The sequence below is a fragment of the Miscanthus floridulus genome, chromosome 1 (assembly GCF_019320115.1).
Source record: "Miscanthus floridulus cultivar M001 chromosome 1, ASM1932011v1, whole genome shotgun sequence".
In the NCBI taxonomy this organism is placed as follows: domain Eukaryota; kingdom Viridiplantae; phylum Streptophyta; class Magnoliopsida; order Poales; family Poaceae; genus Miscanthus; species Miscanthus floridulus.
Genome location: NC_089580.1, coordinates 75,721,732 through 75,746,555, shown reverse-complemented (window position 1 = coordinate 75,746,555; position 24,824 = coordinate 75,721,732). Strand labels below are relative to the sequence as shown.

Sequence of the window (24,824 nt, the reverse complement as noted above, 5' to 3'; positions counted from 1 at the left end):
CTATTTATGCGCTAATATATCTTGCAAAAGTTTCCATCCGGATATTATTTTTACAATGATTTGCTATCTAGTAGCAGTGCTACTCCTACCAAATGTTGGTGGATTGAAGTTAAGAATATCTTTTAATATCTTAATAGCACAAGTGATCTTGGTATGTTCGTTTGAAAGAACCCATGATCCAGTTGGATATAATGATTCTTGTTATCTATAAGATCCTCAAATTTTAGATCATTGAAATAGACTTTATATGAATATGGAAAGACCATTTTGTGATAGTCTTTAAATAGATATTTAATGGTCAATTCCATTAATCATTCTGATATTGTATTGTACAAGGTTTCACATGAATGTGTATAGCTTGACAGAATAATATATCACATACTAAAGTTATGTGGTGTTGATTCTATGAATCAATGGCCATTATCTATAAAGGTAATACGACTTGTGTTGTGTAGATGGAGACAAGTTATACTTAATGCAATATTTTTTACTAAGATGGTTCTATTCCATAGGTAATATGGGTATATGAACATTTGCAAACTAAGTCTCGTGATAATATTGCAGAGATATTCACATAATTTACCATACTCCATATTTCTTATATGTTGAGTGCATTGGTATAAATTTATTTTGAGGTTTGCTAGTATCAAGGGAAGAGTTTCTCTGATTAATAACTTGTTGCAAACATCATATTGCACTCTTTTCTTTGTATGAGTTTTTTTTCTTTGAGTTTCTCATATAAAGTTTTTAATGAAATAATATCAACACAATGTTATGTCATATCATCCATTTTTTCCCACGAGGGGTTTTTTGTGGATGATATTGGGCCATAAGATGCATTGTACTCTTTTCTTTATATGAGTTTTCCCTTTTGAGATTTCTCATATAAAGTTTTTGATGAGGCAATATCAACACAAATGTATATGTTGTATCATCTATTTTTCTCCACCGAAAGTTTTGGAAGATGATATTTGAAGCATATTAACCGGCCAAGGTGTTTTTAGACTAAGGCTTTGGGTTTATCTCAAAGGGTCTAATAACATTGGTGATTGTATATCATAGTGTTTCTTCTTATTTTTCCTACTGGGTTTTAAAGAGTTTTGCCTGCTATACCGGTATTACTTTGTTTTTCCTATATGGTTTTTTCAAAAATTCATAATGATGCATAATAGATGAACAGTAAAGACTATAAAGAGTTAATTGATAAAAGGAAGTGTTGAGAATTATTATTTAGTGATCAATTCGGGATTAATCCAATATGCGTCTTTTTACCCCTCTCTCTCTTTTACACTTGTAACCGATCACGTTGATCCTGTATATACATGCACACTGTTTATGGGTAATACAACGCAGAATTATTTACATCACAGGATCTCTCTCGTTCTCTATTTTCTAACAAATCTCACGAGATCTCGTGACAAAAATAGTTCTACTGCCATGACCAAAGTTGTAGGAAGTTTCGACTCTGGTCGTGTGAAAACTTGTCCTAAGTCCAACACGACGAGAACCCTCCGGGCCGCGGTCCTTCCGTCCCCGCCACGCGCCGGCCCTAAAATATCACCCCAAACCACCCCGAACCCAAATCAGCACCCCGGAATCCCCAATTCCGCTCTCTTCCTCTCTCCCTCTCTCCCCCACCGCAGCAGCAGGCGAGCACGAGGCGGAGGCCGCGGAGGAGAGATGGAGTCGGACCAGGGCAAGCTCTTCATCGGCGGCGTCTCCTGGGAGACGACGGAGGAGAAGCTGAGCGAGCACTTCTCCGCCTACGGCGAGGTTACGCAGGCCGCCGTCATGCGGGACAAGATCACCGGCCGCCCCCGCGGCTTCGGGTTCGTCGTCTTCGCCGACCCCGCCGTCGTCGACCGAGCGCTGCAGGACCCCCACACCCTCGACGGCCGCACGGTATGGCAACCCCACCTCTTCGCCTGACGCGAAACCCTAGGTTGAATATTCGCAAACCAGCGCGGAATATTCGCTCCGGTCGTCTTCTGATCTTCCCCACCGTCCGAGCTTGACCAGGATTTCTCTCGGTTTTGCTGGTGCTTTTGTTGCCTCAGGTCGATGTGAAGCGGGCACTCTCGCGGGAGGAGCAGCAGGCCTCCAAGGCCGCGAACCCTAGCGGTGGGAGGAACACTGGCGGTGGAGGAGGCGGCGGTGGCGGGGGCAGCGATGCAAGTGGTGCTCGGACCAAGAAGATCTTTGTGGGCGGGCTGCCCTCTACTCTGACTGAGGATGAGTTTCGGCAGTACTTCCAGACCTTCGGCAGCGTCACTGATGTTGTTGTCATGTATGACCAGAACACGCAGCGCCCACGTGGTTTTGGATTCATCACCTTTGACTCTGAGGATGCGGTTGACCGCGTGCTGCACAAGACCTTCCATGATCTTGGTGGGAAGCTGGTTGAGGTGAAGCGCGCATTGCCCCGTGAGGCGAACCCTGGTGGCTCTGGTAGTGGACGTTCTGGGGGAAGTGGGGGCTATCAGAGCAACAATGGCCATAACGCCAGCTCTGGTGGCTATGATGGTAGAAGTGATGGTGGCAGGTACGGGCAGGCACAGCAGGGTAGTGGTGGCTATCCTGGCTACGGTGCAGGAGGCTATGGTGCTGGGGCAGCTGGATATGGATATGGTGCTAACCCTGCAGTTGGATATGGAAATTATGGGGCTGGAGGATATGGAGGTGTTCCTGCTGCTTATGGTGGACATTATGGAAACCCAGGTGCAGCTGGTTCTGGTTACCAAGGTGGACCTCCAGGCTCAAATAGAGGACCTTGGGGCAGTCAAGCTCCATCTGCATATGGAACTGGAGGGTACGGTGGCAGTGCTGGTTATAGTGCTTGGAACAACTCTTCTGGTGGTGGCAATGCTCCCAGTAGTCAAGCACCTGGTGGACCTGCAGGCTATGGAAGCCAGGGCTATGGGTATGGTGGATATGGAGGGGATCCATCGTATGCTAGTCATGGAGGATATGGGGCCTATGGAGCACGTGGTGATGGTGCTGGCAATCCTGCTACTGGTGGAGCATCTGGATACAGTGCAGGCTATGGAAGTGGGGGTGCCAACTCTGGCTATTCAAGTGCTTGGAATGATCCTTCACAAGGTGGTGGATTTGGCGGTTCAGTCAATGGAGGTGCTGAAGGGCAATCAAATTATGGCACCGGCTATGGCAGTGTGCAGCCAAGGGTTGCTCAGTAAAGAGAGGCATTTTGAGTGTCTGAAATGAACCAGCGCATCTGGGCAGTCTATGTATTGATTTGTCAATCCAGTCTCTCTGATTGCTCTCAGCATTCTGAAGATTGCCCATTTGCTGGTTAAATCAGTATTTCTCCGGGTTGGAATGCTTGATCCTTTAGTGGTTTACTACTAGAACTTCTAGTCAATAAGTAGCTATAATGTGGAGTAGCAGTATCTTGCAGAATGCTTTTATTAATTTTTACATTTAGCTTTATCCATCTGTGTGCTTTGCCATGAGTGGAGTTTCAGGTTGCTTCATCTCTAGTTATAAGCTAGAGTAGCTTGACTGCTTATGGACAAAATTATCTAGTTGTACCTCTATTCTACAGATCATATATTTGTGTTTGACGGTAGTATTTACGCTGGATCTTGCTCTACCTATATTCTGTAATGTTCTATATTTGGTTGTTGTATTGACATGTGGAATCAACAATTCAACATTGATGGTTTGAAACAGATGCAAACACTGAAATATGCAGTCATAGTTGCTTGATGCTGTAGCTGCTTCTAACAGTATGTTCAACTGTAGTGCAAGTGTTTTTATGTAGCTGGAATGGTACATTCTTCAAGTATATCATCAAGCTATGAATTCCATCCATTTGGCCCTAGATTTCGATATTTTCCAAGCAGCAGTAAGCTTATTAGCAGCAAAGATTGTAGTGCCAAGTTTCTGAGGTAGTATAGATAACTGGGTTATCTGTGAAGCTACTTGAATGTTTAGGTGTAGAATTGTATTGTAGAACAGTCAAGGCTCAGCAAGTAAAGTAATTGTCCTTCCTCCTACCTTCCTTTATGTACAGGTTGAATGGGATGACATTCCTTTTTAGAGATGCCCAAGCAAGGTCTATGAAATCAGGCATCTGAAAAAGGCATGTGACACAGCGATTTACATGATGAGCTGGTGAAAAGTTTCAATATTGGGGTGCTGACAGAATGCAAGATACCAGCTTAAGTGCTTCATTTTCTGAAGGGTCTTGTGCTGTGCTACAAGATAGTGGGTATGTGGAATCAAAGATTCTATATTCACGTTTTGTCGGGCAAAATCTTTTTGACTCTGGTACTTGTCGAAGCGAAACTCTAGACGATTCTTAGCTTTGTTCATTCAGATTTACTGTGTACCATATCCATTAGGGAAATTGACGGTAAACGTGTCAGTTTTAACTTTTGAGCAATAATATTGCGCTAGACATTTAGATTGACTACACAAACAATGTATTTATCATGAAAAGTATTATATTTGTTTACCTTATCACTATTTATTTAGGTGAAATTATTGATTTTTTTTAAGTAAAGAAACTTGCTGGATGAGGTAGTATGATTAGGAGAGTTAGTTTTGCTTGTTTATTTCTTATAAGGCTGTGTTTGGTTCGCCTTCTGGAAAGTGCTTCTGTTACGAAAAAAAAGCTGCTTTTCTGGAAGCAGCTACTTTCGCGTAGTATAATTTTTGCAGTACCTTAGAGTCTGCTTTTGGCTTTCAGCTCTCTGCTTTTCCAAATGGGTGGAAATAGAGATTTTTTCCAACTGTTTCAAGGGAGATAAAGAGAGGGGGTAGGTTTCATAGTTGTTTTACCAAACAGACCCTTATAGCTGCTTATAATCAAGGCATACACAGATGGGTGCAACATCATAATTAATTTCCCTTTGCTCTGTTTACTATGTTGATGACCAGTTGACCTCTGATAAGTTTTTATGAAGTGCATACTGTTTTTTTTTTTTTTGGTTTGTAATGATGCCTTTTATCACTTACCTTGTGGCCAATGGTATATTATAATAAAAAATATGGTTATATCCCTTGACATGGAATCTTTTTCACATAAGTTGCTGATGTTCTCCCCTTGAGAATAATGTCAGATGAGCATTGTAATTGTTGAAACAGCTTATTCTATGTACTATAGAGGCCTGGGTTAATTTGCATGAGCACTTGTCTCAAAACACCTAGATCTAGTGCGATGTTAGATCATGTTGTAGAGATGATGCAGATTGATCTAGTACCCATTATCAAAACTCTGAGATGCTCAATAAAGAGTTGAGAAAACTTCAGATATGATGAATTGCTACAATCTGAATCGATGTATTTTCGATCCCAATGTGTTTTTTATGTTTCTGATACCAGAATGCATCATGTAACTCTTTTCCATAGTACTATGTCCGTGCCAAAAATTGTGACATTCTAGGATTTTCCAAACGGATTAGTATAGAGGGGAAATGATCTTGGTATCCCTATTTATTAGAAGTGTTTCCCCTAAAACTTGACATTCAAGGATACATTGGTTGGATTCTTTCAGCATGTCTAGCACAGATTCGTGAATTTTCGAGTCTTCTCTTGGAAATAGGTATATATATGAAGGTTCTTGTCATCATTAATAAGTTGAAGATTAGTTATCCTATTGTTTTTTTCCTTCAAGTTTTGCTAAGTTAAACTAAGGATCTTGAAACAAATGTGTAGCTTTATGTGCATGTGGTCCCTTTCTTGGTATGATCTAGTTCAGATTTGTGGTTAGAAGTTAAAGTTAAATTTGAGTTTTAGGTGCAAGCTTACACTAGCTTCCCAAAGAGCATGTTTTAAGGGCAAACTTTTGTCAACAGACGAAGTGCAACATGTTGGCTGGAGCCACTGTGGCTGGGTCTGGGGGAGCATGGGCAAGGTCTCGGCTGTGTGACGCAAGGGCGGCTTGTCTGCATACTGGTGATTGTGGATGCTTGTGATATAGCAATGCCCCAATGTATAGGTGAACTTTTAGTGCTAGAGGCATCCTTTTGTTGCCATGATGTCTATGCCCTATAAGTAGTTGCATAACACATAGTATACTCAATATAGTTCTACCCCTTGGTATGGAAGCCATTGGTGCTTTTCTTTTTGTTTAGCCTGAATGCCATATAATTGTACATTGAGTTGACTATTCAGTTATTGCTAAACCACACTCCAGTGAATTCTGTAAATGAAAAGAAAAGAAATGCATATATATAACCCCCTCGCTCACTATGCCATGATTGGAGAGTTCTGGTATCTTTGATTTGATTCAATTTCATGTAAAATAAATACTGAATGGGTTGTTTGACTTGTTTCTTATAGTGAGCAGCTTTGCTGCTTCCCGGTTTCCCTTCTCTGGTGACCTCCAGCTTCACCGGTGCCTCTTGTGTTGGAGCGAAGGGGAACTGGGATCTGGTGGCTGGTGGCTGGTGTATATCATCTTCCTATCATCCTACATTAGGTTGGTTTGATTAGTTTCTAACTCGATCTGTTGTAGATGGGGGGGCTTTTGGCTTGCACCCGATACTCTCCGAAGATTGCGCTGGTGCTGCTGCTCCGTATGGTGAGGATTTTACTTATGACTCGAAACTGAACAGGCGCTGATGAAGCGGTCTTTTTCCTTTTTTTGAAAAAAAAATTGTGAACCGGTCTCTGTGACGGGTTCGTGGGAAGAACTGGTCTACCTCGCTGCGGAGCTGTCCCCGTTTAGCTTTCGGGCCATTCGTTTCTTTGCCAACAGATGCAGAGAAATTTTGATATTTAACCTGTATTCGCGCGTGCCTCAATGTTTAACCCTCAATTCCTAGTCCTTTTGAAATATAACCCTGTACGTGCGAATTGTTTTGATATTTGGGCTCAGGATGGATTGATCTCATTTTCTAATTCTAAATGCATCTGTTCACTATTTAGGACACGCGAAAAGACGTTACTGCCCCCTCACTCTAATCAGAAGTAAGGATGGCAACGGGGATATACCTGTCGGGTATCGTCGAAATGTTCTCTTCCCCGCTACGGAGAATTCATCCTGTCCCTATCCTCGTTAACTGTCTCGGTATAGATTCTTGCTCATCCCCGTACCCATCGGGTATCGGTCGGGTAACATATATCCGACGGGTACTGCATATCCGATAAACAAGGACACTTGGGGTCGCAGCTTTGCAATTGGAGACGTTTCTTTTTCACCCAGATATAAGTGTCGGAGTTTTTGAGATGCCGAGGAGAAGGAGCGAGGTTGCGAGGAGGACGAACAAAGGTGGCAGAGAGACCGAACTAAGGAAGCGAGGGGTACGAGCGCTCGTGAGGCAGGCGTGCTTGTGCTGCTGACGGAGATGGTGAGAAAAAATTGAACTAGGGTTTCTAGAACACACAAATTATATATATGATTGTTCAGATTTGGATCAAAATACCTATGTTGAGCTTTTTTGGGCCTAATATTCTCATGACAGCTCAAATAGACAGGTTCCCCAACGGGTAACAGAGAGATGGGTAAACAGAGAACGTCCCCGTACCGGTTATACCCATCAGGGATAGATTCTTGCCTATTTAAATATCCACGGGTAAAGATATAATCTCATTCCTGTCCCTAGTAGATCAAATATCCGTCGGATATCGGGGCCGTTGCCATCTTTAATCAGAAGTCACGCTTCGCCGCTCGCATCCCCTCTCTCCGTATCGCGACTTGCGCGAGTCGCAGAGGCCGCGACTGCCCCGACGCCCATCCGCTCGAGCTTCGCCGGCCAGCAACGGCCATCGCCCGCCACCGCCCTCCGCCGGCCAACACGCTCGCCGCCGTCCAGCGCCCGCCACCGGCTGCGCCTCCTCCCGATCCCTGCCCGGCTCCTTCCGACCCCCGCCCCAGCCGGCCCGTAACGGAGAGAGAGAGGAAATCACAAGGCAGCGAGGCCTAGGAAGTCGACCCCGGCCCCCTCCCCGGCACCTCCCCAGCCCCGGCGCCGGGGCGCGCGCGGCTCCGCGGTGAGCAGCTACGCCAGCTCCGGGAGCTCTTCCTCCGCTTCGACCTCGACGGCGACGGGAACCTCACCAAGCTGGAGCCGCCGGCGCTGCTCCGCTCCCTGGGCCTCTGCCCCGCCGCCGGGGACGAGATCCACGCGCTCATCGCCGCCATGGATGCCGACGGCAACGACACCGTCGAGTTCGACGAGCTCGCCTCCTCCCTCGCGCCGCTGCTCCTGGGGCCCTGCCGCCCCGCCGTAGCCGTCGACCACGCGCAGCTCGCCGAGGCCTTCCACGCCTTCGACCGCGACGGCAACGGGTTCATCTCCGCCGCCGAGCTCGCGCGCTCCATGGCGCTCATGGGCCACCCCATCTGCTACGCCGAGCTCACCGACATGATGAAAGAGGTGTCATCAGCTTCCGGGAGTTCACCACCATCATGGCCAAGTCCGGCGTCGGCTTACCTCGTTGCCTTGTGACTTCTAATTAGGGCGCGTTTAGTTCCGAAAATTTTTGGCTTTCAGCTACCGTAGCACTTTAGTTTGTATTTGGCAAAAATTGTCCAATTATGGACTATTTAGGCTTAAAAGATTCGTCTCGCCAATTACAGGCAAACTGTGCAATTAGTTATTCTTTTTATCTATATTTAATGCTCCATGCATGTGCCGCAAGATTTGATGTGACGGAGAATCTTGAAAATTTTTGGTTTTTAGGTGGGATCTAAACAGGGCCTTAGATGGAGAGGCAGTAACGTCTTTTCGCGTATCATAAACGGTGAACATATGCATTTAGAATTAGAAAATGAGATGAATCCTTGGTGAGCCCAAATATCAAAACAATTCGCGTGCACAGGGTCATATTTCAAAAGGCCTACGAATTGGGGGTTAAATGTTGGGGTCGCGTGAATACATGTTTAAATATCAAAATTTCTCAGATACAGAAGTTGTTTATGGCTCGTCACCATTGTTTGAGCTGAGGGACGAGGGTGATGGTGCTAGAGATGTATTTCCTCTATTGAATCGGCTGGGAATGTCAGTCTCCTCTGGGTTCGAGGCGCTGGTTCTTGCGGCATTCAAGTCTGTTTGGAACGAAGTAATTGAAAACATAGTCTGTTTGGAACGAAGTAATTGAAAACATAGGAACGAGTGAAAATAGATGAATAGAAAAGGAATGTAGTGGTAAAATAGAGGAATGAAAAAACATAAGAATTTTATAAGAGTGAGTGTTTGAAATGGAGGAATGAGATAGTAGAAGAATCTCATTTTGTTTAGACTAATGATGTGCATGTTTTTGCTAAACTTGGTAGTTTGAGATTAGCTTGGGTAGGTCATTAATTCAACAACGGAGCACTGTAGCGTACATCATTGATCGAAGTTCTGGAGTTGGTGGATGACAAGAACACAAATGATGTGTATAAATAAAAAAAATGTTTCCTTGACTCTTGCCTCTTTTCTCACCGATGCTCATAGAAGTTCATGTTGGCTAGTTCGAACAACAACGCATCATGTCATAGGAAGAATTCCTTTAGCTTAAGGATGTTTCCTTTTCCTTCAAAATGCATGGATGAGGAGACTTTCCACAGGAAAGGATATGCTCAATCCTATGCTCCAATACAATGAACAATACATAAAATGGAGGAATCTTAATTCCTATATTTTCCTTTAGGAATTCTATGATCCAAACGGGCCGAGTCAGGCCCTCGAAGGATTTGGTAGGTCGGTAGCAGATGCTCGTTCAATAAATTCGATGGGCCATTTGGCTAGAAAAAGCAGGAGTGAAGCTTTTTTTTTTTAATGTATTTGGAGGTGCGGGTCTCTTAATATAAAAACGCGCAAATCTCTAGTGTGATGGAGAAAAAAAGAAAGTAACCGTGACTTTTTCTCCTTTTTTTGCTTCCTCTTCTTTTTTCCTGGGGCAAAGCACGCAGCAGGATGAAAAATGAAATTCTGGCAGAGTGGTTACCCTGCAAACGCGGCGCGAAGATAGTTGACTCAATTTGGGCGCGGCATGCACCGGGCGTCTCTGCCCTTGCAATTTTTTTATCACTTCTCCCCCGAGTCCTCTCGCGTCACCTCCCAAACTCCCGATCGCGCGCGAGCCCCGGCTGTCTCTCTCGGTGGTTGGGCCGTGCTGGGACGAGATGGGGGGTCACCAGCGCTCGCGCTCCGCCTCCGCGAGCTCCACGGCGACGCGGTCCGACATCACCGAGCTCGACTTCGCTGCGGTCGGCCTCGACTGCCCCTTCGGCCGCGTCGATGCACTCGGCCCCGTCGAGCTCCGCGAGACCGCGTACGAGATCTTCTTCATGTCCTGCCGCTCGTCCGGCCCGGCGGTATCCATCAGGGGCGGCGCGGCGGAAGGGGAGGTGTCGTCGCCCGTTGCTGCCGGCGCTGGCGCGAGGAGTGGCACCGGGGGCAGCGTCATGGGCAGCCGAGTCAAGAAGGCGCTCGGACTGAGGCCAAGGCGGCTGTCGTCGGGAGCGCAGCCGATGATGGCCCGCACGCTGAGCCAGACGTCGGGCCCGGCGTCCCCTGGCCGCATGCGGCGGCCGATGACGTCGGCGGAGATCATGCGGCAGCAGATGCGAGTCACCGACCAGAGTGACGCGCGCCTGCGCCGCACCCTCATGCGCACCGTCGTCGGTCAGGTCGGCGCCCATGGCGGTATTGATCGTTTTCGTCTACATCTTTTTCCTTGACAAGTCTGGTTTGCACACAGGTGGGCAGGAGGGCGGAGACGATTGTTCTCCCGCTGGAACTCCTACGGCAGCTGAAGCCTGCAGAGTTCACTGACGCCGAGGAGTACCACCAGTGGCAGTTCCGGCAGATCAAGCTCCTGGAGGCAGGACTCATCCTGCACCCTTCCCTCCCGCTCGATCGCCTCCACGCCGCCGTGCTCCGGTTCCGCGAGGTCATGCGCGCAACCGAGATCCGCGCCATCGACACCGGCAAGAACTCTGACGTCATGCGCGCCCTCACCAACGCCGTGCACGCGCTCTCGTGGCGCTCCGGCACCGCCGGTGCCGCTGTAGAAGCTTGCCACTGGGCCGACGGGTACCCGCTCAACGTGCTCCTCTACTGCTCCCTCCTCCAGACCATCTTTGACCTGAGGGAGTGCACCGTCGTGCTCGACGAGGTCGACGAGCTCCTAGAGCTCATCAAGAAGACGTGGCCTACGCTTGGCATCAACAGGATCCTGCACAACGTGTGCTTGGCGTGGGTGTTCTTCCAGCAGTACGTGATCACAGGCCAGGTCGAGCCGGACCTCGTCGCTGCGGCACTCACCGTGCTCGTTGACGTGGCAGCCGACACCAAGCAGGGGGGCCGTGACCCGCTGTACGTCAAGGTGCTCCTGAGCGCGCTCGGTGGGATGCGGGAGTGGTCGGAGAAGCGCCTCCTGGACTACCACGACAGCTACGAGAAGGGCATCGGTGGCGCTGCTACGGAAGGCATGGAGATCCTGCTGTCCCTGGCGCTTGCCGCCGGCAAGATCATCGCTGACCGGGAATGCGCCGGCGACGGGAACTTTGCTGGAGACCGCGTCGATTATTACGTCAGGTGTTCGATGAAGAGCGCCTTCACCAACGTAATGAAGTTGATGTTACTGTATCACGGCACACTGGTACAGAGTATTGATCTGTTCATGACCATTTTTCGCTTCCATCTGGTTGCAGATACTTGAGAACGGACTCGGCGAGGCCGACAGCGTGATCATCGACCGCGACAGCGACCCTGGGTCCGTCCTGATGCAGCTCGCCAGGGACACGGAGCAGCTGGCCATGTTCGAGCGCAGGAACTTCAGCCCGGTGCTGAGGCGGTGGCACCCCGCGCCGGTGGCGGTGGCCGCGGTCACCCTGCACGGCTGCTTCGGCGTCGTGCTGAGGCAGTACCTCTCCAAGGTGAACATCCTCACCGACGAGCTCGTCCGCGTGCTCCACTCGGCAAGCAGGCTGGAGAAGGCCCTGGCGCAGATGACGGCTGAGGACGCGGCGGACTGCGACGACGGCCGCGCCAAGGCTGTTGTGGGCGACATGGAGCCCTTCGAGGTGGAGTCCGTCGTGATGGGACTGCTCAAGGCCTGGATGGACGACAAGCTTGGGCTTGCCAGGGACTGCCTCCTCAGAGCCAGAGACACTGAGGTACTCATACACTTGGACGGCTGAGCTCGAATTTTTTACTTACTGATCCCTGCTCTGCTCTGCTGCGTGTTTTCGATCTAGAGCTGGATACCCAAGTCCAAGGAAGAACCGTTTGCCGGGTCCGCAATGGAGCTGATGAAGCTGGCTAGGTTGACCATCGATGAATTCTCCGAGATCCCAGCGAGCGCGAAAGACGAGGTGGTTCACGATCTCGTCGACGGCCTGGAGTCCATCTTCCAGGACTACATCTCCTTTGTGGCGTCTTGCGGTAAGCTTCAGGTTGTTCTGTGCATCGAGTGCCAGAGAAGTTTGTTTTTATAGCTAGTGATGTGGTACGACAGGTTCAAAACAGAACTACCTTCCTCCGTTGCCGCCGCTGACGAGGTGCAACCAAGACTCGGGCTTCTTCCGGCTCTGGAAGAAGGCTGCGCTGCCGACGTGCCAGGCGCCGGAGGGCAGCCCGCGCGGCGGCGGGTCGCACCACATCCCGCGGCCGTCCATCAGCCGGGGCACGCAGCGGCTCTACGTCCGCCTCAACACGCTCCACTACGTGCTCACCCACGTCGAGGCCCTCGACACCTCGCTGTCGTGCTCCTCGCCCTCCCACCTGGGCCGCGCGCGCGCCGCGGCGCAGTCGTCGATCTCGACGGTCGCCGAGGTCGCCGCGCACCGGCTCATCTTCCTGGACTCCCGCCACTCCTTCTACCAGGGCCTGTACGCCCGCAGCGTGGCCGACGCCCGCATCCGCCCCGCGCTCCGGCTGCTGAAGCAGAACCTGTCGTTCCTGGTGTCCGTGCTGGCGGACCGCGCGCAGCCCGTAGCGGTGCGGGAGGTGATGCGGGCCTCCTTCGAGGCCTTCCTCATGGTGCTCCTGGCCGGCGGCAACGAGCGGAGCTTCGCGCGCGCTGACCAGGCCACGGTGGAGGAGGACTTCCGGAGCCTGAAGCGCGCCTTCTCCACGTGCGGGGAAGGGCTGGTCCCCGAGGACGTGGTGGCGAGGGAGGCGGAGACGGCCGAGGCCGTCGTGGACCTCATGGCGCGCTCCACGGACTACCTCATTGACGCCTTCAGCGTCGCGACGTGCGACTCCACCGGTGCCGGCGGCGGCGAGGACGACGGCGGCGGAGGAGGCGGGTGCACGCCGATGCCGCCCACGACGCGTAGGTGGGACCCCGCCGACCCGAACACGATCCTCCGGGTGCTGTGCCACCGCGACGACGAGGCCGCCAACCAGTTCTTGAAGCGCACGTTCCAGCTCGCCAGGCGGCGGTGAGGCCACACGGCCATATATAGCTTGGAGGAGCACGAAAGATGCTTACGCGTCCCGCGCCGCGATTGACTTGAAGTGATGATGAAGAGCACTAGAGGGTGTGTGGTGTTGTCGCATTTTCTTGCTGAAAATCGCATAAAACCATGTTTTTAAATCTCTGGTTAAGCCTCTTAGCGGTTGTCCTCCCCGAATTTTTTTTAAATTTTAACATTTTTTAAAAACTAATTTTAAATCTAGGGCTTGTCTACCTGAAACTCGCGTGTTTCAGGGGGGAGAAAACACGCACGTGTTTCCTGTGCGGAAAATACACGAAAAAAACCCGGCAAAAATTCGAGTGTTTCACGGAAAAAAACACACGATTCTGGAAAGGCAGGCAAGGCAACAGAAAGAAGGAAACCGTGTGTTTTTCCGTTGAGAAACACACGAAAAACACCCAGTTGGAAAACCGAGTGTTTTAAGGCAGGAAAACACACGAATTTTGTGGGCTATTGTATTTGTACTTGTAATCTGAGTACAAATCTGTGTAAAAAAGGCCAAAAAAAACAGGACAGATCTGTTCTGGTTGTAGTTGTTTGCTGTTGTAGCCCATAAACCTGCAAAAAAAACGGTATTGCTGAAGGACACTCGCGTGTTTCTGCTGGAGAAAACACGCGATTTGTCCTCCGTCAGATGGGGCATCGACGGCGCGCGCTTGTGCGGTCTGTTTTCCACCCGCTCCATCGCTGACATGTGGGACCCACTTTACTGTTCAATTTTGGATCATCGCGCCTGCCGAGAAGTCTCCGCTCCACTCGGTCCACTCCTGTCCATTTCGCTTCCTCTCCCTTTCTCTCCCTCTTCTTGGCGATGCCGAAGGCGACGACGGCGTAGGTCTGCTCGGTCTTCTTCCTCGCTTTTTGATTCGGAGGGTGCGTCACGGCGGAGGTCAGCAAGTAGTACGGCTCCCTCTTCCCTTTATTTTGACCCATTTTGGTTGCGGTTTGGTGGTGTGGATCTGGTGATTTCGATTTGATGGGCTCATGTTAGGGTTTGGTGGTGTGTGGATTCAGAGGGTTCATCGCACCGTTGGTGTGGATTAGGATTTGTTGGATTAGCTGTCATTGTGTCTCTCTGTTGGTAGCTCGCTGGCGTTTGTGGTGAGTGCTGCGGTGGTTGGTGCGCATCCCCTTTGATTTTGCAACGTAGATTTAGAGTTGGATGGGTTTTTGTTTGGATTGTTAGCAGGTGGCGTGGATTTATTTTCTGTGTTTCTCGGTTAGATTCTGTGTACCATGTATCCAATTGAACAATGGATGGCCATTGCCTTATGTGAATTTAACTATTACCTGGTTCATTTGAGCCATCTTCTGCAGTGCTTGTTGCCACTTGTTGATCCCTTCAACTGTACTGAGATCATAGTTTTCTTCTGAGGTGTCATACATATCTTCAGTCCTGTTCCTGAAAGTATAGTGAATCTATAAGATATTTGTGATATCACACACATAAACTGGATTCTAGAATGCTGCTTGAATCTAAGTAAAGTGAGCTGCCCTTTATTGGTCATGTTCTGTGTTATTACTTTTGTGGTCATATTCTGTTTCTTTAAGAAGCTTTTGGTAGGGAGTTGTCCGCTATTTCGATCAGTCTGATTACAAATTAAGGTTTAGTTCTTTGGGGTTCAGAGGTTTAGATATGTCTGAACCCAGCAACCTGCTATGGTAGCCACTATTATATACTTGTGCCTTTACTCTAGACTAGTGTGGTTCAGGGTTCAGTGTTACCCTTGTATGCATTGTATGCTTGTGCTTGTGTTGTATACTTGTATCCATGTGTTTGAGATATCATTGTTCATACTTATTATGTGTGTCCTCTCTGAACTCTAGTTTGGAGTTAGTTAGTTTGCCCTAAAATAAGAAATGTCCTGCATTCAAGTTATCTGTTAGTATTATTACCTACTGCTAATGAAAATAAGGCAAATTTTAGATTGAGTTTCACAATTTGCAATTACTGATAATGTAAATTGCACTTATAGGACACTGCAATGATAGTTTTCAGCATATGTAGTATTGTCCCTTATATGTAGTATTGTTGCAGTTGTCTTATGTGAACCTTGTAATGTGAGGATTGGGTTGATGTTAAGTACCTGTTTGGTTTTATGTGAACCTCCATTTGCAGTAGTCCTTATATGGCGTTTTGTTGTTAGTGTGTCTTTATTTTGCTTGCGTATGCAAAGCTGCATTATTGAAGTTGTCATTGATTTCATAATCACAGTTTGCTGGTTGTGTATCCATGGAGGATGAAGATCATGTTTATGATAGTAATGAGGATGAGTATGAATCGAGCTCTGATGATCTGAATGAGCTAGAGGTACTAAGTTTTTATGTGCAGTTGATGCTGATTTTGGAAGCTATATTGTGAAATATTTTGTCTGATATGGATTGTTTGGTTTTTAAGGACTCAAATACCGAAGTTGATGGGGGTTATGATGCAAGATCAATGGTGAAGACGTTCCAACATCCGCAAGAGGCCTTTGTAGGGGTATTTGCGGAACTTAGTCTATTTTTCTCTGATTGTTTGATTCTCATCCTGTCTTTTTCAGTTTGCAAAGTTTGTTGACTCTAAAGGAAAAGCAAGTCAGCGTGGTGTCCAGACACGTGCTGGAATGGTACATTCTGTTTCATGTTTATTATTTGCTGTGCTTCAAGTGGACTGAATAGACTAAGTTGTTTAATGTGTGTGTTTGTTGCATTGGTTTTCAGAGTACCAGGTCTGTGAGAGGGAGGGGTAGAGGGAGAGCGATTGGTACTGGAAGCACTTCTGAGAGAGCAGGGAGCAGGTTCAACAGCAAGTATTTTGGTGAAATTATAGCCCAGTTGGATGATCGTAAGAAGGACATAGTCAGGGATCGTGGATTTGGCATCTTACTGCAGTATGATGGTTGTTCGGCACCTAAGGGATTTATTCAATGGATCACTGATCAGTTGGACTTGAACTATAGTGATTTTCTTGTAGGAGGGAAAATAATCCCCTGTCTACATTGTTAGCCCATCTGTTCTTGGGCCTCCCAATGGAAGGTGAAGATATCAGGCAGGCTTATTCTAAATCCACAAAGAGCTAGTTCCTTTCAGCAATCAAAGAGTCCTCTCTACCCCTTATCAAGACGTTTGGCCAGAAGCTGCTTAGAGATAACTTATGTGATGATGATGTTTTCTAGTACTTCATGGTGGTTGCACTGTCAACGTTCCTTTGTGCAAATTCTAGCACCCTTCCTAGCCCTTTTTATTTGGCCCCCTTGATTGATGTTTCTAAGAAGAGGGTCATGGGGTGGAACTGGTCCAAGCTTGTATATGATTGGAATTTTTTCTTCTATTTTGAACTACAAAAAGAAGAGAAGAAGCACCATTGGGGGTTGTCGATATTTCCTTGCTATATGTATTTTTTTCCTTGCTGCCTTCATTTATTTTGTTATTTGTGTTTGATCTGGATTTGATTTTAGTGATGTTGTTTGAAATGTTTTGTAGGGTTACTATCTTGATTTCATCAACTTTGGAGAGAGTAATCGGTTACCCCGAAGTCTGCCAAGGATCCAGCATTGGAAGGGGTCCATGATCAAGAAATTTTCTTCTTTTGATCGTGTTTGCGGTGACATTTATGGAAAGCGGCCGGTAAGTTCTTGGTAGAAGATGCTGAATATGTTGTTTCAGTTTGTGATTTGTCCAAGGTGGTGCCCTCTTTTGTCATTTATGTCCACAGTAAATTATATATGTAGAACCGATAATATGAATGGCTGCTAATGTTATTGAGATAAAGTACATACGTTTATACTTGTGTTTTGCTGTGTAGTCTTGTTAGTCTTGTATTGAGTTTATATATTTTTGAGATCACTGTCTGAGCTGGGATATGTTTCGTGCAGGTGAAATCAATTGATGACACATGCTATGCAGGAGAATACCTGCCGGAAGATGCTACCAAAGCATTGCTTAAACTTTTAGATAAGCATTGTCATTTTCTTCCAGCAGATGTGGGTTCCTTGTCATTTATTTTTTGCTAACTGTTCATGTAAATTCAATTTTGACATGGTTGACATTGTACTATTATCTTGTCTATACAGGACAAATTACACGTGTGTAGGCTTTACGAAGATCATTAGGCAAAGCATGGTTACAGTAGCCCTGACCTCCTTGTTGCCAAGATGTTCACGTACATGCATCGTGCATACCCTGGTGTTGGTTATGATGCACGTGCTGAGGCTCAGAATCCTGATGATGGAGTTTATCATAATGTTGCTGGTGCTCATGATGCTGCGAGGTCTAGTACTAGGGTGCCCTCTCCAGCACATGATAATGTTGACTATGGTGCCTCTGCCCCGTGTCCGCCTTCTCTAGGTCGTGGTACTATTCCATGAGATGGTTTGGATGAAAGAGTGGCTGGTGCTCCAAGTAATGCAGTTGTCAGAGCAGTTGATCCATCTAGGGTTGTACATGAGACTAAGACTAAAGAAGCATTTATGACAGAGAAGATCGAATTAGATGGCCTGTATGATGATGCTATTGGTACTCAGTTTTGTACTTCGTAGGCAACTGAGATCATCTCCTCAAACAACTCTTCTGCTCATGGTACAATTCATTTTTGATGAATGGTTTTTTATTATTTTAGCATTGAATTGAAATGATTCTTTATTATCTAAAATTTTTATTTTCTTTCTTTGTGATTTGTTTTTTTGTGGAATCAGGTGAAAGGAATTTGAAGAGGAAACAAAATCCGTCATCTCCATCTGTTGAGATTCTTGGTTCACAGGACCCAGCAGGTCAACGTACCTGAAGTTCTTTTTTTATTTGTTGTTGCATTGAATTAAATTCTGTATTTCATTTGTTTGAGCTTGGATTGAAAGACTTGTTTATCCTTGGTTTGTGGATTTATTGATTTGTAGAGTCAGTTGCAAGGAAAGGGAAGAGGAAAAGAGACACTTCATCGCCATCAGTTGGAACTGTCTGTTCACAAGACTCAGCATCTCATGGTACTGTTTGGATTTAAGTAACTTGTGTACTTGCTTGTACTATTATGCTCATTTTTTTGTGGAATTAGGTGCAAGGAAAGCGAAGAAGACAGTGAATGCATCTTCCCCTTTAACTAAAGTTCTCCATTCGAATGTGCCATCATCTCAAGGTATGTTAATTTTCTATAAGACAATTTCAGGATTAGAGTTCATTTCTTCATATTGTGGCAATATATATATTTTGGGTATTTACTTTTATAATTTTTGGTGGTGTTGCAGGTACAAGGACCAGCAAGAGGAACAAGAACTTATCTCCATCTCCAATTCCTACCGGTGTGGCTTCGAGGACTCGGTTTGTTGCATATAAAAAGACTTCCAAGTCCCCTATTGGTCGCAAGAAAGATGGAAAGGGAAGTACATCAAAGGATCATGTTATTGTTGAGGAAGCTACAGCGCAGACCTCTAAATCTCCAATGAAAAAGCAGGCCTCTAAGTCTCCAAGTAAAAGGCAGCAACAAGGCAAAGCATCTAGGCCATCTGCTTCGACCCCCTTGGCTCATACTGTTGATGAAGTAGAGATAGCTAGATCAGCTGTTGCATCTGCGCCATTGGTTGATAAGGTCGATGAGACCCCAGGTTTGTGTCGCTTTTGATAATAAATGTTTACCAAATCTATGATATATATGAAAGTGTGTGCATTTTTATACCATTGGTTGATAAGTCTGTGCATTTTTGTACCGGTGTTGTATCTGGTGATGCTTCTGATGCAGCAAAGAAGGCGCAAGATTGTTCTAGTGCTGATTTGGTTGGAAATGCTGCTGCTACTGTGGATGTTCACGGTTAGTTCCTATGTTTTGGAAGTTGCATTCTTTTTATTTATAAATTGCACCATTGTATTCATGCAATTATAGTGTTTGAACTGTGCAACCTGCCTTTATGAATTATGACCTCTGTTATTTTTGTGGTGTTTTGATTTACTTGTATTTGATTATTCATGTCCCTGACTTTAATCATCCAAATTTGTAGTTTCTGCTATAAGTTCGTTTTAGCTACATGCTATGTTGACCACATTTTGTTTGTTGATTAATCAGGAAAATGGAAAGGTCCTGTTAAGAAGGCTCCATTCTTTAATAGTCCCGGTGTTCCTCCTTTTCGAATACTTGAAGATGAGGATGATCTAGGAAATTTTGTTGAAGATCCTAGCCTGAGGTGCCCTGTTGGTTCAAATTCTTCTTCAGTCCCTCCTGAGCCAATTGAGTTGGTTCCCAGGACTGATTTACGCAAGGCTCCTACGTCTCAGGCAGTCTTTTCCACGGTGAGAATCTTTTGTAATTTTTTCCTTGTTGAATTTTGCAGTTCAGGTGAGGTGATTTGTCAATTGTCTTTCCATAAAAAAGAAATTGTTACTTGTTTTCTTTCAATTGTGTCGTTCAGCCGAACTAATTTGTCTTTTGTCCTTTCTTAGAAAAAAATTGTCCCTTGTCATTGTTGAATTGTGCTGTTCAGGCGATCTCCTTTGTCCTTTGTGTTTCCATAAAAATAGAAATTGTCACTTGTCTTTTTTGAATTGTATCGTTCAACCGAGCTCATTTGTCTATTGTGATTCCATAGAGAAAAAATTGTCACTTATCTTTTTTGAATTGTGTCGTTCAGGCGATCTGTACTACAAGTCAGGCGTGATAATTTCTCTATTGTCCTTTGATAGTAAAAAATTGTATCTTGTCCTTGTGGAATTGTTTTGGTCAGGCCACCTCATTGACTTTTTACATTGTGCTTCTTAGCTGAGAATCAGTTTTCCCCCATTGACTTGTTATATTGTGTTGATTATTTTCTGTACTCTTTACTTGTTGGTGCTACAAGTAAGCTAATTAAATTCCAAATATTAGGTGCAGTTTAAACCGTCATCTACTTCACAGGAGACTAAAGGTGTTCATATATTGCATGATGGATTTCGTGGAAATGTAAGTTGTAGTTAATGCTATTGTTCCAGTTAACTTTGCAGCCTTGTTTTGTTTTCATAGGTTTAACTCATATTTGTTCTGCTTGTTCTTTTTTTAGCTTCAATCTGAGAGCACCTTCTTCTTCAACTTTGCCTCTGGATCTCAAGGTTGGACATTTGTTAATAAGATGAGTGAGATTCCATCTTCTTCAAGTGTTAATGTGAGCAATGAGGAACCTGTTGAAGCCAAAAGAAATGAGAATGTTGGAAGTGTAAGCATCTTTGTTTGAATGGAGTTTATTGTTTTGCCTCAGCTTCAAATTTTGAATTTTTATGTCTGTCTTATCTTATTTCCTGGTATTTCTTGATGACTAATACTATTTTTTTATCTAGGACTGTATTCATATGGAATCTGTTCCTTTTACTGAATATTCTAACAGCGATGATGAGCCAGTTGGTCCTCTGCCTCTAGCTGCAATCACTCCTGGGGGAAAGCAATATGATTTTTATTATTAAAACAAATGGGACTGTATATAATTTGAATGGGACTATATATTATTTTATGTAAATGTGTAGAACACTTTTAATCTTTGTTTGATGGCATGTACAATGGAACTATGCATACTATTTGTATTTTGTATGTTTGACGGTGAATTTGATCAACTACTGTGATATATTATATATGTTTGTATGTAATATGGTATTTTGCTGTCCTTTTCGAACAATTTGATGTGTTTGTTGTTTATTGGTTTGTAGGAATGTGTTGCAACACCTGTTGTAAACCTTGTAGATGTTTCAGTTGTTGGCGGCTGTTCTGGAAAAGGTTTGGGAAGCAATGGTTTATCCAATGACTCTGATTCATTTTCAAGCCAAGTTCCTTGGTTCTCTTCTAGTGCAAAGCTTGCTGTTCACCGTACAAGGAGGGTTTTCATACCAAGCAAATATCAGTTGAGTCCTTTTGTGAAGCCTCACTCAAAGATTACTATGTCCAAACTTGAAGCTGACTTGTATGGCATTGTCTTAAGGATGGCAGATAGCAATGAGCACTCGAAGTAAGTTATGTTCGCTTAATTCCTCCTCTCTTTTCTGCATTGGTGATTCAATTTTGTCAATTTGCAGCTAGCAAAGATGTAATGGACGTTATTTTATTCTTGTTTCAGCCTTACAGTAATTGATTATGGGCATGTGATTGTTAAGTTAAGTGTCTTTGCAAGCTCTCTTAAACCTGAAGGAAATGTGCACTACTTTGTAGTGAATGCTCTGTGCAAGTTGTTATTTCATAAGAATCACCCCAAGAATTCTTACAAACATTATTTCTTCTCGAAAGTTGGTGTAAGTATCTTTTGTTTTCATCAATCAATTCTATGTCCAGATGATATGAAATAAATATTGACTAGTCTGTTATGGTGTAGGATTATTTAATTGGGAATCATGGCCCTAATGATAGCAAGGAGAAGGAGCTACATGAAAATGCAGTCAAATGTTTTAGGGGGGCGTCTCGCGCAAGGCCATTGTCACAGAGCCAATATGTAAGTTAGCAATCTTTGTATAATTGATTGCTTATTTAGGGCTTGATTGATACTTATATTTGTCCATTGTGTATTTTCATGTCAGATGTACTTTCCAATTCTATTCCTTGATAGGTGGTACGTGTTGGTTGTTTATTTTAGTTTGAGAAAGATTGCAATCTTGGATTGTTGTACACTATGTTATGGAGGAGGCTCACCTATTGAGAAAGTTGTTCATGATGAATTCGTAAGTAGGAGCAGCACATTGGCAAATACATTGTGATTATCCTTTGCAGTTTTTTCCATGTACCCGTAATTGTTACATGTGTTGTAATTGTGCTGTCTTTTTAGGTATGGAACTTGTCTGCAATCTAGAAAGAATCTGGTTGTCCTGACTCTGGGTTCCATGGATATCGTGTTTACTTTGCAGATGTGCCTCAGTAGCATGAGGAGTATGTGTAATACACTTTTTTTTTAAAACAAGCATGATACCCTTTTTTGGTTCTCATTGTCTTCTGGCTTGTTTTTCTTGTATCTTTGTGTCAGCTTGATCAATGATAGTGGTATTTTTGCTATGAAAAACCTTGAGGCTTGGGCTATCAATGTTGATATGATGGACAAGTTCAATGAAGCTGATATTTGCCACCTTCGCATCAAATATGTCAATGACATGCTTTCCAGTCCATTCAATTCTACGGATGAAGGACGATTTAAAGTCCAGGAATTTGATGAAGTGGTAATACTAGTTGCAATGTCCATCTGTCTTATTATGCCATCATGCTTTTGAAATGATTGTTATTTTGGAAATTTTTCTTTTCAGGTCTATGAAAAGTACTACAAGTCAGCATGAGCTGCATGTTTTGTCTAGACTTGTGTCATTTAGTGTGTAGGTTCATAGTATTAGTGCATGCTAATCTGTAAGTGAGGAATTGCCTGATATCACTTCTGTTGGTGCTATAGTGGTTGTAAAGATAAATCTACAGTGAAGAATCTAAGCTGTGGTGGTTTTATATAATTTTAGTTGGGAACTTGATGTGAAATGTTCTTGTTTCCATATTCGTAGTTGTTATCTTCCTCTGTTTCTTGGGTTTTTTTTGTCAAATCTGTTTTAGTCTACTAACCTATTATAGCAAAGACAAGTGCAAGAATTTTGCTATAGGATATGGTGGTGCTTGTCCCAAGATCATATGCTGAAGTGTAGTGCCATATGATGAAGTTTGTACAGGTACTGCAAATGCTAGTTTATAAATTGCAAAAACGCTTACAGTAAATTGCTAGTACTTGGTACTATAATTGTAGTTCTCATCATTTGCAATTAGAGGTCCAGGCATAATTTAAAGTAGGTTTTCAGAATATCCTACTGATTACAAAAATGACATAAATAATTTTGCCAATACAATTGACATCAAGTCCTTCTATGTAATCATCATGATGAACTTGGTTCTATTGGAGCTGTTGTTGTCTCCTTTCTTCTCTTTTTCTAAGGCTTCACAGGGGATCCTGTGAACAATAATTGGTTGTAAATGCATTTAAGTTCTAGTTTTTGGTTTCGAATCATTGTGTAATTTTGTAGTGCAGGGTTACCTGCTGTACTGTCCTTGTCTTTGGGTTTCTTGTTTTTCTTTCTTTCTGCAACCGCCATCTTTCTTTGCACAGCTGCCATCTTACTTTCTACGGTCACCTTCTTTCTTTCTTCAGTCGCCTTCTTCCTTTCTTCAGCTACCTTCTTCTTTTCTTCAGCTACCTTCTTCTCTTGCTCCATCCTTTTCCTCTCAAAATATTCTATTCTTGTCCTAGATCTCTTTGGGATTTCTGGCCTTCCCTTTGTCTTTATTCTTTCTAGGTCTTGAATGTCTGTCTCTAATTCATCACTTTCTTCTGGATCCGCCATACTGTAGCCATCTTCCATCACTTGTTCTTATTTCCTACTGTGTCCTTCCTCATGACCTTGTTGCTGATTGTTACCATCAATTGTCTGTTGGGTGCCAAAAAGCACATGCAGTTTGACATCTAGCTTGCTGAACTTGGACAAGAGGTACTCCATTGATTTCTTAGTTTTCGATCCTTTTGAATTCAGGATTGCTGACTTCCTGGACAGCACATTGAACCTCAGCAATGCACTTGTTGCAAGGGTCTCCTCTTGCTCTCTTCTAACATGCACTCTTGTGCTCTTCTTTCTCCACCTATCCTTTTTGTATTTTTCTGGAATTGTGCTTATTTCCTTCTCAATGATCACTTTTAGGATATGTGAGCAAAGAATTCCATCTTTGCTAAACTTTGCACAGATGCAGCTAAATTCTACATTTCCCTCTATCAGATCAGTCTGAACTGTATATCTCCTGATTCTGTGCACATTGTGGATTTGGTTGCTCTTGGGCCAGACCTCAAAAGTTTTCCCTTCCTCAGTCTCCTTGTAGCTTAACCTTGCTGTTGCCTTCAGCTGTACCTAGAACTTCCTGAATATGTTCCGGTTGTATAGCTCAGTAGCTTGCTATTCAATTGTGTACCCAAAAATGAATTCCTTGGGTGTTTTCTGGTTGCTGTAGCTTTCTTCTAGCCTCTCATTTTTGTTGATTGTTTCAATGACACAGTCGTATTCTTGTATGAAGCCCATCATGCTATATGTCGGCCCAACATTGTCCTTCATCCTTGAGTTCATGGACTCACTTCTAGATGTGGTTTGGATGAATCAGAAGAAGTCATGCTTGAAGTAGATAGGAATGAACCTATGCCTCGTTTGCCACATTTTAGTCATGTACTTGTTATTCTGCAGATTCTTATCTTTGACCATCTTCACTCGCAATGTTTCAAACTCTTCAATTGTGAGGCTATTGTTTATTATATCCTTAAAATCCTCATATAGGCCTTCATGTTGTGAGAAGACCTTTGTGTTTCTATTGTAACACTTGCTCTTGATATAGAACAGGCAGTTTCTATGAGTTGCATTGCTAAATACTAGCTAAATTACAGATTTCATCGCTTTGTCCTGGTCAGTTATTACCGTCACTGGGTGCTTCCCTCCCATCGCTTCCAAGAATGTTTCAAAGACCCACAGA

The 24,824-nt window shown here is 44.7% G+C and overlaps 3 protein-coding genes and 1 pseudogene across 4 annotated transcripts; 3 read left to right on the top strand and 1 right to left on the bottom strand.

Moving 5' to 3' along the window:
* The first annotated feature begins 1,548 nt into the window (after positions 1-1,548).
* LOC136536356 (heterogeneous nuclear ribonucleoprotein 1-like) lies at positions 1,549-6,221 on the top strand. 2 transcript variants are annotated; one of them, XR_010779076.1, is made up of 4 exons: positions 1,549-1,902; positions 2,058-3,330; positions 4,034-4,231; positions 5,820-6,221. XR_010779076.1 is itself a non-coding variant. In XM_066528681.1 (2 exons), exons 1-2 carry the CDS (start codon positions 1,681-1,683, stop codon positions 3,192-3,194), a joined length of 1,359 nt encoding a protein of 452 aa, XP_066384778.1. In that variant the 5' UTR covers positions 1,549-1,680; the 3' UTR covers positions 3,195-3,650. The 2 variants fall into 2 exon arrangements, 1 of the variants encoding a protein (XP_066384778.1); XM_066528681.1 differs by lacking the exons at positions 4,034-4,231; positions 5,820-6,221 and having other exon boundaries at positions 2,058-3,650.
* A 1,245-nt stretch (positions 6,222-7,466) lies between these two features.
* LOC136458909 (probable calcium-binding protein CML12) lies at positions 7,467-8,798 on the top strand (annotated as a pseudogene).
* Positions 8,799-10,018: 1,220 nt separating this feature from the next.
* On the top strand, positions 10,019-13,513 carry LOC136536349 (protein unc-13 homolog). The gene is made up of 5 exons (XM_066528677.1): positions 10,019-10,585; positions 10,657-11,523; positions 11,612-12,076; positions 12,158-12,344; positions 12,418-13,513. Exons 1-5 carry the CDS (start codon positions 10,079-10,081, stop codon positions 13,347-13,349), a joined length of 2,958 nt encoding a protein of 985 aa, XP_066384774.1. The 5' UTR covers positions 10,019-10,078; the 3' UTR covers positions 13,350-13,513.
* A 9,735-nt stretch (positions 13,514-23,248) lies between these two features.
* LOC136458899 (uncharacterized) lies at positions 23,249-23,677 on the bottom strand. Its single transcript, XM_066458809.1, has 2 exons — positions 23,353-23,677; positions 23,249-23,268 (listed from the first exon to the last, which is right to left on the bottom strand). Exons 1-2 carry the CDS (start codon positions 23,675-23,677, stop codon positions 23,249-23,251), a joined length of 345 nt encoding a protein of 114 aa, XP_066314906.1.
* Positions 23,678-24,824: the final 1,147 nt, after the last annotated feature.